The sequence below is a fragment of the Notamacropus eugenii genome, chromosome 4 (assembly GCF_028372415.1).
Source record: "Notamacropus eugenii isolate mMacEug1 chromosome 4, mMacEug1.pri_v2, whole genome shotgun sequence".
NCBI classification, from domain to species: Eukaryota; Metazoa; Chordata; class Mammalia; order Diprotodontia; family Macropodidae; genus Notamacropus; species Notamacropus eugenii.
The window spans coordinates 465,610,223-465,626,295 of record NC_092875.1 but is presented as its reverse complement, the minus strand read 5'-3'; the positions used below and the strand labels follow the sequence as shown (position 1 = coordinate 465,626,295).

The following is a 16,073-nucleotide window of genomic DNA, read 5'->3' as shown; positions in this document are numbered from 1 at the left end:
TAACCCTGTTTGCCTTAGTTCCTCATCTGTAAAGTTAGTTGGAGATGGAAATGGTGAACCACTCTAGATCTTTGCCAAGAAAACCCCAAATGGGGTCACAGAGTCAGACACGACTGAAATGACTGAACAACAACAAAAACGCACTCCAGAATCAATCCCGAGGTTCTCCCAGAATTGGTTACTTCCATCACGGACTCCCATTGCGCACTTATCTGGATCAGTTATTCCTCCCTTTTTTTGTTTTTTTCTAATGCTATTTTCATTTCTTCTGTTAGAGTCTAGACTTAGTGGCCCTACAATAACTGAACCTGAAAAGAGTATCACAAAAATCTTTTCCCTTTTCATCCATTTGTCACCTACATTCTAAAAGGATCTTTTTTCTGTTTTGTCAAATGTAAATTTTCATAAATATACGTTTTACTTTGGGGACTGCTTTACTTTTCTCTCCAAGTCTTGGCACGTTTCATTGTTATCACCTCTAACACAGCAATTTAAAAGATTAATAAGTCTTTGAACCAATCATTAGTTAGGAGATGATTAGTTTCCCTTTAGATATGTTATCTTTTGCTCCTATTTCCTTTCAAACTAGTAATTTCATAATTTTATTGCATTAGGATGTGTTTACAACATCTGCCTTTTTGCACTGGTTTATGATTTCTTTATACCCTAGAACATTATAAATTTTTGTGAAGGTACCACAGGATGCTCAGAAAAATACACACACACAAATATTTAAATTGGTCATCTTTGGTGAGTGAAATCTAACTTATACAACAATTCATTTAGCTCAATTTTCTTCTTGCATAAAATTCCTCCACTTCCTCATCTTCTGCACCTAAAACATGCGTATAAGCTACAATTATTTTCATGGTGGGCTTTTCTGCACATACTTCTCATGAGAAATGCAACTCAAGATGACCAAATGTTTGAGGAAGGAATATATCTTGGTTGCCTGTGGATACATGATAAAACCAATTCTGCCAGCTTCTTCCTTTGCCTCTCCAAATAATACATCAACAAGTGGCTAGCTTATTGGAAACATTCTCTCCATACTTAGTTAGGATGATCTTTATAAACAAGTCTCTTGTTAAAACCATACTTAAAGTTTATTCAGTATGGTAGAAACCTGCCAAAATTAGCACTGATGGTATAGCCTTCAAAAACCAAGGTTATTTCCATGTCACAATAAGGCATTAGAGCACAACTTTGTGAAAGCGTTTCCCTCCTCTTCTAGATGAAGAGTGAGAGCTGCTACTGAGGAGCTACAACATTCAAAGAAAGGGGGGAGTGATTCATAGTAGCTCTACCTCCGAGTGACCTGCCTGAGTCCAAGAACCAATTTACCTTAACACACTTGATTTTTATTAAGTAAACTTGAGGTTTTGTTAATATATTTATAAAAATATATCTAAATGCTTCCATATATACTAAAATTGCAATAAGACTCAGTGTTTCATGTAGCAAAAAGTAAGCTATCAAAAACTTTCATGGGAATGTATCACTATGGCTATCTATATTTTGCTAGTTAGTTGTAGGTTAACCCTACACATCTCAACATTCAAAGATATACTTTTAATGACCGTTTTAAAGTTTTAGTATCTTTGTCCCTGCTGTCTTATACAGAATCCTCTGAAATAAAGACTGTATTGGCAATTCAGTCATCACTACGAACACTGCTTATTGTCACAAATGGACAACAGCGCATCTACGGATGGTATATGACAAAAGGCTAAACAGATGCTGCCTCTTAGTGAGTGCTTTTCTTTAACAAGTTCTTGGAATCAGCTCATTTAGGCCTTTTTCACAACATGAATGTAACATGCATGCTTTTATGCAATATTAATGAATCAAAAGCCAAGTCTTCGTGGTTTTCAGTATCATCTTCACAGCTGTTATTAGTGTCAAAGAACATAATCTAAGATTTCTGAGCTACCAAAAAAGCAGATTAAAGAGTACCACTCTGTGAGTTGGACTGCATTCTTCTATATTCCTTGCACTAAATCTAATGATGAGACGTGAAGATGGATTATCAGCTCACTTTCTTTTTTTAAAAACTGTTTTTATTTATTTCATTAGATATTTCCTCATTAAATGTAAAAAAAAATTAAACAATCACTTTTTAAAAAACTTTGAATTACAAAGTCTCTCCCTCCCTCCTGCTCATCCCACATCCTTGAGAAGGCAAGCAATTTTGATTTCAATTATACATGTGAGATCGTACAAAACATATTTCCATATTAGCCATATTGCAAAAGAAAACTAAAAATAAAACAACAAAAATAAAAATAGTAAAAAGACGTATGCTTCAATTTGTATTTAGGGTTCATCAGTTCTCTCTCTGGAGATGAATAGCATTTTTCATCATGGATCCTTTGGAATTTTCCTGGATTACTGCTTTGATTAGAGTGGCTAAGTCTTTCACAGCTGATCATCCTTTACAATATTACTGTTACTGTGTACAATGTTTTCCTGGTTTTGCTCACTTCACTTTGCATGAGTTAACAAGTCTTTCCAAGTTTTTCTGAGAATGGATGCTCATCATTTCTTATAGCACAATAGCAAATAATCACAATCATAAACCATAACTTGTTCAGTCATTCCTCAATTAATGGGCATTCCCTCAACAGCCAATTCTTTAGCACCACAAAAAGACCAGCTCACTCTCTTAAGGACATACACTAATATGTTTTGGAGTGGCTTACTCCCACGTCTGCAAATTTATCAGAAGGGCACTTCTATTTACATAATGCCAGGTCATATTTCTTTTCCTTCAAGGTCTCTTTAATGTGTAACTTTGAAAAGAATTTCAGACATATGCAAAATTATGAACTGTATTTTTAACATAACAATACTGACAGTTATGTATCTGACTGTAGGAGGTATCAAGTTTGTCATTAACTCTTTTAAAACAGCACTGACTATTCTGAAAAACACCTTGATTCACAGTTTGAATCAGTGACCTAGCATCATGGGATAAGAGGGCAATAAAAATATTCTCATATATTTTTAATTTTTCAGAGTAAGCATCATAGGATTCTAGCAAGACAATAACTTTTCTTTGTTGTTAAAATGATATCTCACAAAAGGTACAAGAAAATGACAGAACCAGCCATAAAAAAAAATCTTTCCACATATTAACTCATCTATAAAATGGGGATTAGAGTATAACATTATCAGCCTCACAGAGATTATAATGCTGAAACGCATCATGCTAAGTACAAAAAGAGCTAAGAAATAGATCAACAAAATTTCTAAGAAACTAAAGTATATCATACAAAAGCTTCTCACAATCTCCATAAAGATACAAAGTTTCAGAAGCTCCACCACTGAGGAGAAAGGGTGTAGATACGTGTAGACACAAAAAACAACAAAAAAGGGGGCAAATTATTTTCCTTGGAAGATATGTAGTCTGAATTTTTGTAAATTAAATAATAGTTCTTCACTAACTGACATCACAAATTCTGCCTATAAATGTTTCATTTTGTTTTTGATTGATCTTCATTAGCACTGACTAAACAACTCAAGGTTTTTTTGCTCGCTTGCTTTTTTGCTTGCTTTTTTTTATTCTTTCACCCACAAAAGCTTCTTTGTCAAGGTACTAGTAATCTACAAACAAGAACTTAAATGGGTTGAGTTTACTAAAGAATAAACAAATTAAACTATGATGAATCCTTTATCATCCAAATCAATGCTTCCTAATTAGTTTTAATTACAATGGGATTCTGTGTTGAAAATGAGCTTTCTCTGCAGATGAGAAAACTGAGGCCTGAGAAGTTATGATGGGACTAAGCTGCACGGCTGGGCAGTGGAAAGAACCAAGCCAGAATCCAGGTCAGTTAGGGAAGCCAAGAAGCACAGGTGAGGAGGCAGAGCATTTCAGACACGGGAGACACTGGCTGGAAGTACAGCAAGAAGGCCGGTGTGACTAGAGCACGAAGGAAGAGTGAACTATCAGAAGAAGGGGCCAGTTCTGGGACTCTAAATACCAAAGAGACAAGCTTACATGATCCTGGGAGCAATGAGGAGCTCACTGAGCAGAGGGATTTCAGAAAGAACGCTTTAGAAAAATCACCTCGGCCAGTGAGTGGAAGATGGACAGAAATGAAGATAGATTTGAGGCAAGGAGGTTAGTTAGAAGCCTACTGTAATAGTCTAGGCAAGAGATGATGAAGATCGGAACTAGGGTAGTAGTCATACAAAGAGAGAAAAGGGGATGTAAATGAAAGATATTTCAAAGGTACTGATGAGAAAATTGGCATCTGAACGGATATGTGGGTTGAATGAGAGTTGAGGATGACACTAAGGTAAAATGAAGAGCTCTTATGCCCCTCCCTTTCCAGTTCTACAGAACTTTATTTTTATGTGTCTATAGATGTATGACATTTTTTGGCCAAAAGTCACAAAAGATCATCAAGGAGTTTCACTGACACAAATTAGTAACTCTTTGTAACTTAGTCTCAGAGCCTGAGGTTTAAAATGCTGAGTGACTCATCCTGGGTCCTGGGTCACAGCTGGTAGGTATCAGAGGATCAGAGGTGGGAGTCGAATGTTGTTCTTTCTGACTCCAAGGCCAGCAGAACTTCATCAATATACACAGTTATTTCATATGCACGCAATACATATATATATGTGTGTGTGTATGTGTGTGTGTGTGTGTGTGTGTGTGCACACACACACGTAAAATTTGTACACAGTGCTCAAGTTCTATAGCACTGGCCTTGGAATCAGGAAGATCAATCAATAGATCTATCTATCCATCCATATACCCATCCATCTCTATATCTATTGATCTACCATCCATCCATCCATCCATCCAACCATCAATCCGTCATCCATCCATCCATCCATCCACTGTACCACACAATTTATCAATTGATTATATATCCTCTTGTATTCATTTATGATTTTTCCATGTCTATAACAAGACTTAAGAAGTCTTCTGTCTTTATAGTGCTTTTGCGACTGTTCCCTGTCTCCATACTGACAGTAGGCAACACCGAGTACTTTCTTCATGACAGATGTAAGAACCCTTCACAACTGTACTTTTGCTTTGTTTTCTCTTTGCCACTCAGTATTTTTCTAAACGAGCCCTTTGGATGGCTGGAGTGCTTCCATGAAAGAGGGCTTGGGGAGCAAAAAAATTCCTGCCTGGAAAATACTCTCTACCACTCAAACTGTACCTTATGGAAGGTTGGTTGTGTTGTACAATGGGAACAGTGGTTCTGGGGAAAAACTTCAACCTTAGCAATATCTTCCCTAAGAAATATTAAATATGAATACTGTATACTTAACTTTCTGTAATTTGCTTTAAAATTTCCCCAACCCTGCTATCTCAGTAGTATTCTATATCCCCTAGCCAAGAATTCTTGAGTTCCACCTGTACATTCTAAGCCCAAAGGTATTGTACCCAAATTAATTTGTAAAATGCTGCTTCATGCTATCTTGTAGGAATCATCTATTTTGTTGAGATTCTCCACATGAAGCTGTGGGGTTTTTTACTTCCTAATGAAAAACATCTACTCATGTATCTGGATTAGAGATAACATTTGAGATACCAGATCTCAAAGTCCAAAGTACACACTATATATCTTCATCTCAAGGGTAATCTATTTATAGATTATGTGGGGATCTAAATACTAAAGAAAAGCTTTTTCACGCTTCTTATTTTTAAGAGTTTCATTATTCTTAGACTTCCCAAATTCCTAAAAGGAGAATACCAAATATTTAAGTTAAAAAAGTGTGCACACCTCAGATGACAGTGATTTAGCATCTAGAATCACAGAATCATAGAATTAACATTTGAAAGGGATCTTAACCATCCTGTAATTCTATCCTTTTCAAGTTACATGAACTTATTTGCCCAAAACTACTCAGCTAATAAATGGCAGAACAGGGAGTAAATCTCGACAGTTATAGCTCATTGATCTTTCAAATGTAATATCATTAATTCAGGTACATCTGTCTACTTAGATCTACTTATTCAGCTACATGTGGACAAAGAAAAATCATGTTTTAAATCAAAACAGTGCTAGAGTTTTAAAAAATTAAATACATACTATTTCATTAATCCCACTGAGCTTGCCCGAAGTAAGCTTTGGTCTGGAAGTAGGTCTTGGAGGTGGGACAATGGTGCCTGCAGAAAGAGGAGTTGTAGGCCTGGCTAGTGAGGAAAAAGAGAGAATTTGAAGGAAATAATTAGTAATAAGAAAAATCTGAGCTTATCCTATCATAATGGAAAAGTGAAAAAAATGTAATAATTGCTTCTTATAAACTCTATTTTCCAAATACTTTACAAATTTCTGATTGTCACTATGACTCAAAAATCTATCCGATGTAGTTTCCAAAATATTGCTAATATTATTAATACCCTAATCCACAACATGAGTGAAATGTTTTTTTCATTATTGTTATTGGCATTAAACCTAAAATGGGAGAAAAACGAATATAATACTCAAAAATTAGCTTTCGATTTTTTCCCCTCTGCAATTGCTTTGCATGGAGTTACTGCAGGATAAAAAAAGCCTTTAGGTTTAAATACAACACCTTAGACCTACTGACTGGAGCTACAAGCACAATACTTATCTGAACTCACAATTCAAACAGTGCAATTACATTTGTGCATGCAGACAAAAAGCATTAGAACCCTGTATTAGCTTAGTAAAAATCTAACAAATTAATACAAGTTAAATAATTTTTAAAAATAATACATTTTAAAATTCAAATAAAAACAATATAATGCTCACATTTTTCCCACAGCTCTTTCTTGACTCCTAATTGTTTAGATTTTTCCTCTAATTAAAAATAACTTATAGACCTGAATATTTTCTGTGAGAACATTCCCACTTGGGCCACAGACTGATTCTTTCCCAAAGAAGGAGATTACTGAGTGATGTTCAGGTACGTCATTATGAACAAGGCACAAATTAACTAGTGTAAAAATTACTGGAAGAATAAAGTGTGGGAGCAGAAATGCACAAACTCATCATGACAATAAAGGAATTCTTTGACAACTTAAAAGTTCTCTCTCCTGGGCCAGGAATCCTAAAAATCTCAGTGTAGCATGTATGTGTGTATGTATGTAGAAATACTGAAGTATATTCAGCATGTGTGTGAATGCATAAAAGTAAGAGATGAATACGAATAAACTGCATATGTAAAAAGATGAGAAATTTAGCAGACGGCTCCAGAACACTAAAAAAAGGCATAAAAGAAAAGGCATGGGACAGGCAACCACAAAAAGGAACATGGGAGGAGTACTGGTTAGTGAATTGGAAAAAAGACACTAGGAACTAAAGTTTAATTGGACACACACACACACACACACACACACACACACACACACACACCACTTGATGGGTAAAGAAAACAAAGGTAGAAGGGAAGAAAACTTCAGTAAAACAGGAAATAGGAGATAAGGACATTGCTTTTGGTGGTGCTATTTTTAAGCCAAACAAGTGATTTCATTGGGTAGAGATTTCCTGGTGATGAACTTCCTCTATCAATTCGACCCATAGTGTTACAGAGCTGCCTAAAACACTGACAGGTTAAGTGACTTGTCCAGTCATATAGTATGCACAAAGGCAGAACTTGAATCTAGGTCTTCCCGACTCCGAGGTCAGCTCTCTGTCCACTACAACACAATGCCTTCCTCTCATACCAGGTAGTCAGCAATGTGTAAACTCACAAAATGGAATCTGTGGTGACCAAAGCCAGCTGGAAAGAGAGTACACAAAAGGATGTAAAAGAAAACGGGAGGAGGGGGGAAGCAGTGAGAAGAACATGCGGGGAGAGATGATTTTCATATTTGAGGAGAGACTAAGCTGCGTCAAAGAAAAAGAACAGGAAAAGGAATGAGAAGAAATAAAAGATGGGGAGATAGAGTCTAAGCCAATCCACATCCTATGATTAGTTTGCTTTTCATTATACCTGTAACTTTCATGCTGTCACTTATAACTTGTGAACTTTAAGCCACAAGTCAAAAGATAAGTAAGCACAAATTGAGATCTAGACCTACAGAACTGCATATAACCAGATTTCAGCTGATGCTGTAATGCAGAAAAGTGGCCACATTCAAATTTGCAATGTGTACTTTCTTTGGGCTGGAATCAATTGCCCTGTTTGACAGATACTTATAATTTTGAATAATGTAAATTCAAATAATATATAACCAATTCATGGGATTACTTGCTCTCATTAATCAGGAGAGACTAGTTGTGAACATGACATGATCATTTTAAAAGCCATTATACAGCATTTTATTCTCCCAAACCACCATTAGATCTGTGAAGCTTGTGATTATTTTAAACTTGAGAGACAACTTAGAAAGTACAGTCATGTATATGAACCCACTGACTACCTCCTTCCTTGAACATAATTCTAATTTGTAAAGTAGATTCTGGGCTAACTCAGAATGGTAATGACAATTTCTGCTCCCATAAGCTTCCAAGTTTCTTTATGAGGGGAGAGGGGCCATGCACTAAGATTAAGTAGTATGTATTTTAAATGCCATGGAGCCATTGCTTCTAAAAGGACATCATTGGAATAAAGGGTTTCTTGAAAAGATTATTACAGTGAGGAACCTATATTAGTCCTTATAAGAGAGCCCTGATTTACTGTTTTTTAAATGTTGATGATTTCGGGGGAGGAAGGGAGGTTTCAGAGAAGTGCAGAGCATTAAACAGTGACCAGTAATGGACAACAAAAGGAGATACGGTAATGTCAGCCTCCACCAGCCCTGACGTTAGCCATTAGCAATGCGTGACATACGATGCATGCTTGCCGTACCGTCAGATATCTGAGCAAAGGCAGAGACTACACTAGAGTCCGGAGGTGTCAGAGATGATGTGGAAGACTTTTCTGCAGCACCCTCAGTCTCTTCAGCCAGTGATATTTCAGGACATCTAACATTACAGCCACGGTTACTTTGATCCTTGGAGGTACAGTTGTTGGAAGATCTCCCAGGCAAAGTATCAGGGAACTTGAAGAGATTTTCAGTTTTACAATGCAATCTTTGGAATGCTTTCTGGTCTGCATTTGTGTGTTTAACGGTAACAAGTTCATCAGTAAAGGAAATCCACTGACTTTGTGACCATGATGCAAAAGGCAAGATGTCTGTGCTTTCTGATGAGGCTGCTACATCAGGGTGGCACAGCGAGTTAATAGACAAGTCTGCCAACAGGCTCCTGGCCCCAGAATTGGACTCACTTCCAAGTAAAGATTCAGCTATTATACACCCAGGCAAACCAATGGGAAAGGAAGAGGAGTTCCTATTCTGCTCTTTAAGGATAGCTGAAGGAGAAGAAAAAGACTGAAAACTAAAAGCAACAGGAAAATTCTAAAACTTGTATTTTAAAACTACATAACAAACAGCTCGACACTGTTTTGTAATGCTCTGATATGATTCAAAGCTGCCAACAAATATACGTTGTATATAAACACTTGCTAAACATATGTTAAGTTTGGAAAATAAAAGAATATTAAAGTATATTTTTAAATTTGTGCATGTAAAAAGAGGATTCCCTTCAGAAAGAAAACCAGCTAAAATATTTTCTTTTCTTTTCCCCCAAGTTCAGTGCAACAACTACCACACAGCAGATCAAATCTAACAAAGTTAGGAGACAGTACTGGGCTCATCTGACCGCCAATAATGTTATCAATAGATGTGTAAAGAAATCATATTCTTCTGAGTGTTAAATATACCTCGATGGAAAGTATAGCAAAGAAAAAAACTACCAAATTTTCTAGAAGATGGCTTATCGCATTTTGCATTGTACCAGGGCAGGCCTCCTTAGACAGGGTAGATAAGGTGGAGAAGCCCCTGCCCAGAAATGTCTTCCTTACCCAGACTGGGGCAAATCACTTCACTTGTAAAGGACCTCAGTTTTTTGTAAAATGAGGGGTTAAATTAAGTGGCCTCTAAGGTAGCTTCTAACTTCAAATCTCCAAACATACGATGTCATGACAGTGCCTGATATCATGCTATAAGATATTCATTCCTTTGGGGTTCTGGAGATACTAACAGACACAAGTAATTCAGGGTACATGACACTGTGACTTCTTGACAGGTAAGATCAGACCAACAAAAGGGCTCTGATGGGCGGGGGAGATAATGGCAGGATAGGGAACACTGCTAGGAGGGAAGGTCAGGGTGGGATACCACAGGGGGCAGCATGAAGTGCTAGTTTTGAGGGAAAAAGTAAATACAGGGTTGAAAAAGGAAGTAGAAAGAAACAAGACAAACTCTGCCTAATTTTTTTTAAGCTGCATAAGAGAAACTATTCAATACAGTCCTAGGAGAATGGAATATAATTTGGTAAGTGATTTATTTCTAATTCAAAGGAGAGTTTGATAGTATAATAGGATAATTTATCAGGTCATCTTAACAACGTTTAGCCAAAGATGTGATGTAATGCTATTATGCAGACAGCACTGGAGGGTTGGGTTCTCTTATGTATAATAAAGAACTCTGTAAAAATTAGAAAAGGCTTAAATAATGCCTTTGATAAATATTTCAAATTAAGAAATGATTACCAAATGATTACTGGATGAAAAAGTTTTACCTGAGGTAAAGGTGAAACACTCTTTGGAGAGGAGGCAAGAGAAGGAAAGAAGACTGAGGTAGGGAAGAAACGCAGAGATCACACTGAAAAGAAAGCAGCGCTAAACAAAGCACGGACTCAAAAACATTGTCTCTGGAATGTTAAGTTGAGATTTGTGTGATGTCCAAGTGAACAGTTAATTAAAAAGATACTAACGCTCACACTGGAAAAAAAATTCAGAACAAAAAACACAGCATGACTTTAATAATAAACCTTTATTACTCTTGTACTGTTCTTTCCCAACATTTTCGTCCAATCACATCAGAAACAATCCAATTATTATATTCAACTAGGTTGGTCAATCAACAAAGTTATAATACTTGAGCTAAGCAAAATATATAGAAAAAAATTTTTGAGTAATCAAATTACTTCAAATATTGAAAAGAAATCTCATAAATTTGTAATTGGTTAATGCATTTTAACAGTGTATATTTTTCACAAGAATAACCTACTTATCTCTCTCAAAAATTGTTAGGCTTGAGATTGCTTAAAACTCTCCTGCAACCTTAAATCACAACTGCAGGGTTAGAAGATTCCTCAGAGATCGTCCAGTTCAATGTCTTCACTTTACAGAGAAAGAGAACAAAGCTTGGCAAGAGTAAGAGGCTGTCTTAGAGTCGTACAACTTGTTATCAGCAAAACTCAGAGCAGAACCTATATCTAGATTTTGTACTATACGACATGATGAAAAAAATTAAGGAGAAGGAGTGACTAAATTAGAAATACTGATATTCATCTCATCATTGAAGATAAAACATATTAAGACATGTTTTGACTTTCGTAATTCTAAATAGTATATCACCATTATGGAAATTCATATTAGTAAATAATCAAAAATTTTGTAATCAATCCAAATAAGATATTCTGAACAGGTTGTGAACAACTTGCATCTGCCTTTGGTAACTGGTACAACAGCATTTTTAAGAAAAATACAAACATAATTCTATTTTATTATTGCCAAAATTAAAACTAAAAGGTAGTTACAACTTTTAGCACGCTTTAAATTTCATGAACGATCTCTTCATCTTGCCTGAAGATTACATGTTTTTTCAAAATTGCTTCCTATCTAAAACTACTCTGCCAATGAAATTAAACTTTTTCCCAAATAAAGCCATGATTTCCTTTAGCACAATAATACGTACATATCCATGAACTACAGAAACTAGTTTTTAAAACTGTCATAGGTAGGGTCTGCCAGAGTATATAAAAATTTTGGCACTCTTTCTTCTCCAAAAGGATGACGCACAATCAAAATATAGGCTATAAATAAATGCATGCAGCTAAATGACATGCGTGCATTTAATATTTTAATAGGCATCATGAGCAGCAGCCATAGCTCAAATGACTGTAAACATGGTCAGAGAACAGTCCTAGAAGCTAACATATATGACACTACTCTCAAAGAGGAATTTTTTTCCCCAATTATAAGTTCTCTAAATTTCTTGAATGGATTTTCTGCAATACCTACGCTTTGCTCAAAATTCCTTTTTGTCCATGAAACATTCACAGACAACCACAGTGTTTCATGAACATTTCCTTCTCTCAGTGACAGTATTTACTGACAATAATATTTACTTGGCAATTAATCAAACCATCTTGAGATGGTTTTTGTATTACACATCTCACACTACTTCATATTCCCCCCTTCCTCCCTCCCCCGCAATATTAACACAGTTGGTGTATAATATGTGTTAACTGATTAAATCAAATAACCTTTAGCTATTAAAGGCATAGGAATATTAGAAATAAATACCAGAGTCACTTTAAAAAATGAATAATATAATTTCTACTTGCCAAAAATTTTAACCTTTTGACTCACACAAACTTTTACACACAATACACTGCCTCCATAGTATCCAAGTATCAGAATCATCCTCATTACTAAACTTAAATGAAATGGTAAATAGCATGTACAGACTTATAAATGCTACTAACAATTTAATACAAAAAAATAGCTAGCTAATGCAATTTCTAATAAAAAATTGTTTTTTTACCTGATATCAATTGTGTTGCGTTAGATGTATCAAGAGATGGTCCAAACAACGGGTCCCATGCAAGTAAGTCACTGTTCCCCTTCCTAATATAGCGTTTCAAAAACAAAAAATTAAACACCAAATACACTTTAACAGCATAAAAGACCAAATCACTTATATTTGATTTATACTGGGACTCACAAATGATCAAAGGTACATAATTAAAACAAAATCTTATGTTTCATAAATGTTAAGTTTAAAATGGGTCCCTATTTTTAAACAATGTTATAAATTCCCAATGCCCTAAAAACAAATCAACTAAAGAACACTTAAGTGCAGAGTATAAATAATTCATTCTGGATTTTTTTAATGTTCATATTGTCTTCTTCCCTTGTATCAAGTGAGAAATTTACAAAGTTAGTTTTTTTTTAGGGTTAAGGATCAGATACAGAAGAAAACCAGTGATACCTTCTCTTAAGGAAAGTGATTTCAAAGTAAAAATGTTTATTTCTGGAAGGATGCAAAACATCATCTTAAAAACAAGACTCACTACAAGGGGATGCAACTACATTAGGCAAACAAAGTTATAATTAGCATTGGTATGTCTGCCCCACCTGTGTAGAGGTACTATTCCAAAATCAAACTGGAACTTTCACCATCCAGGAAGACTTTAATATCCTAAAACAATTCCAACAGAAAAATGTACTATTGTATTCCAAAGAATCAGCAGTCCTTAGCCTGAACAAGAGAAAGGGCTAAGGATTTAACGTTGAGAAAGCAAATTTTAAAAAGCAAATAAAAACAACACATTTAAAAACTATTATTTATACATATTTTTTCAGCACCATTTTCCTTCCTCAAAGAGTTAATTGGTTATCTTTTATCTTTAAAAAACTCCTGTAAGGTTACTAGGTTAGGCCAAGGTAAGCCTAGTTCCAAGGTGAAGAAAAAGCAAGAGGTCAAGGCAGCCATCAATGTGGGAATGCTTCCTGGGCTCACTGGAAGCATCATGGGATACAAAACCCTCAAAGAGGATAGTTCAAAACCATCCTGACCCATGACATCAGTAATGAACTGAAGAGGTACTTCAATAAAAACTGGCACATAGCTAAGAAGAGGCCTATATTAAGCACTTCTGGAAGGATGAAGGATGGAAGGGTGATGAAAGCAAGAAATAGCTAAACCAAGAGTTCAACAGCATGAAGAACTATTGCCGAGTTATACCCAGATGTGTATGATTCCTCTGAAGCAGAAAAGTCTTACTTGATGGAGAACCAAGAGAATGACAGCAATGTGGCTAAGAAACTGGACTGAGTCCAGGAAAAGCTGAAGCAGCAGATGCCTGTTTACACTGTGTTTGGGCAGAATGAGGTGACATGTCAATGGAGTGACCAAGGGCAAGAGTTACAAAGGAATCACCAACTGCTGGCAGGCAAAGAACACTGTTTCATGAAATCCACCAAGGCCAGCACAAAGTGGTCTGTACTGGAGTTTGGCATCCTACTCATGTGGCATTCTCTGTTGTCCAGGGCGGTCAGAAGTGCTACCACTACGGCACTGAAATCAACAAAGCGTACCTACAAAATTGGTCAGGTCTATTGGATCAATGATGATAAACTGATCAAAAACAGTGCATCTACTGATTATGAATGACCTCTCTGACAAGAGCATTAACCCTCTGGAAGGATTCTGCCCACTATGATGAAGCAAATAGTGACTTTATCATAATGAAAGATTGTGTTGTTGGAAGCAAGTAGCATGTCCTCGCTCTATGAAAGTCCTTGCTCATAGAGACTAAAGGCTGCATCCTGGAGAAGAATAATTTGAATAATTTATCAATACTTCTTCCGAATTTGGCCATGGCCAAATTGTGAAAGAAATCCCTCATGGGACCACTCAAAAAAGATGTTGCCAAAGAAAAGGATATCTATTGTTTGCAAGTCCAGTGGGACTCTCAATAAAACTGAATTTAAAAAAAAATTTAACTGATGTCAAAACATGGGGATTTTAAGAGGTTATACTTGTTCACAAATTTGAAGCTACAAGACAGAGTTCCTGGGATAGGTGATGAATGGGGGAGGGGGAGTAGGAAGGTAATTTAGTGAAATGGATCAAAAGCATAAAGCACCATGATTTTTGCTGTGAATGAATCTGTGCAGAATGGAGAGATGCTGTGAATCAATACGTAGATACTATTTGTCTCTTTAAAGAGAAGAACTATTTAAAGTCAATAGTCCCTTGAATGTAAACTTACATTGAAGTTTGCAAAAGTAACTTTAGTTGTAGCTTTAAAAGGTAAAGTACTATCTAATTTGATTAGACATTAAAATTTTATAAATAATTCTTCAACATAAGGTATTTTAAGACAATTTAAAACAATGAAGAGTTTGTAAATAAAATATAACATGAAACTATCTCTGAAGATACTAATACATCAAAAAAAAATAATCAATCCATTAATGTTCCTAAAACTTCTCTTTGCGGATGGAAGAAATGAAAGCAAGGAAATTATACATTTAATGATGGGTAAGGAAAGGAGTTCAGGACACAATTTGTAATTATAGCTTAAGTGGTAAATAACACTGATTTTCAATATGTATGTTGACCAAACTTTTTTGCTAAGTTGAAATTCACACCTCATCTTCTTTTCCTCTGTTATAACTCTCCAAGACAGGGAAGTGATATTCCTTCTGGCCTTTATGATTCATGAATCACATAGCCACTGTCCAAGGTGACTACCAAAGCTGATAAAAGAAATTAACTTTTGTGAATGAAGCCAACTGAAATGTAGACATCGTGGTCTTCTGACAGCATTATTTGTGTGAATCAGCCAAAACTCCATCTGGGACGAAATAATCATTTTGTGTTCTCTTAAAATGTGAAATAATTTTAAATAGTCAGAACAAAATTATAACAATACCATAACAATGGTAACAAAACCATAGCAACGGAAACCCCAAGTCCAGGGTAGGAAAAGGATGGCTGACAGCCAAAAATCAGAAAAGAAAGCACAACTGGGTAGTCAAAGGTAACTATTTTCAAAAGCAACTTTCTACCAAAACGAACATAATGCAAATAAAGTGATGCCAAATGTAAAATGTAATTTTAAATAATGAACTTACTCATTGGATGGAGTGGAAAGCTTTGATTTTGTTAACTCTTCACCTAATTAGAAAATTAAAATATTATGACAAATAAAAATCATATAATCTGAGTAACAAAATCAGTCAATGCCATGAGAAAAACACAAAATACACACATGCAGATAAGAATAACACTGCATGCACACAAAAACCTAAAAATTCTGAAACCACAAGGTGCAAATATAATCTGAAAAATTATGAAACAAAAGGAAATTAAGATTTCTATGTATTTTCTACAAAGTCTAAGAACTGAAGAGATCCTAAGGGGGTAAAAGATGAGTGTCTGCCAAATAATCTTTCCATTACCTTTACTAGGACATTATTTGCTTCCACTCGGCTACTGTATTCACTAAAGTTAA

The 16,073-nt window shown here is 35.5% G+C and overlaps 1 protein-coding gene across 3 annotated transcripts in view; it reads right to left on the bottom strand.

Annotated features, from left to right (window-relative positions):
- FCHO2 (FCH and mu domain containing endocytic adaptor 2) overlaps positions 1-16,073 on the bottom strand; it is a 142,468-nt gene that overhangs the window by 18,212 nt on the left and 108,183 nt on the right. For 2 of the 3 annotated variants that reach the window (XM_072606317.1, XM_072606316.1), the window contains exons 16-18: positions 15,694-15,736; positions 12,593-12,675; positions 6,057-6,160 (exon numbers count right to left, since the gene is read on the bottom strand). In XM_072606317.1, the coding sequence (XP_072462418.1) occupies positions 6,057-6,160; positions 12,593-12,675; positions 15,694-15,736 (230 nt within the window). Of the gene's footprint in view, positions 1-6,056; positions 6,161-8,784; positions 9,289-10,559; positions 10,581-12,592; positions 12,676-15,693; positions 15,737-16,073 lie in introns of all 3 variants that reach the window. The other variant, XM_072606318.1, reaches the window with a different exon arrangement.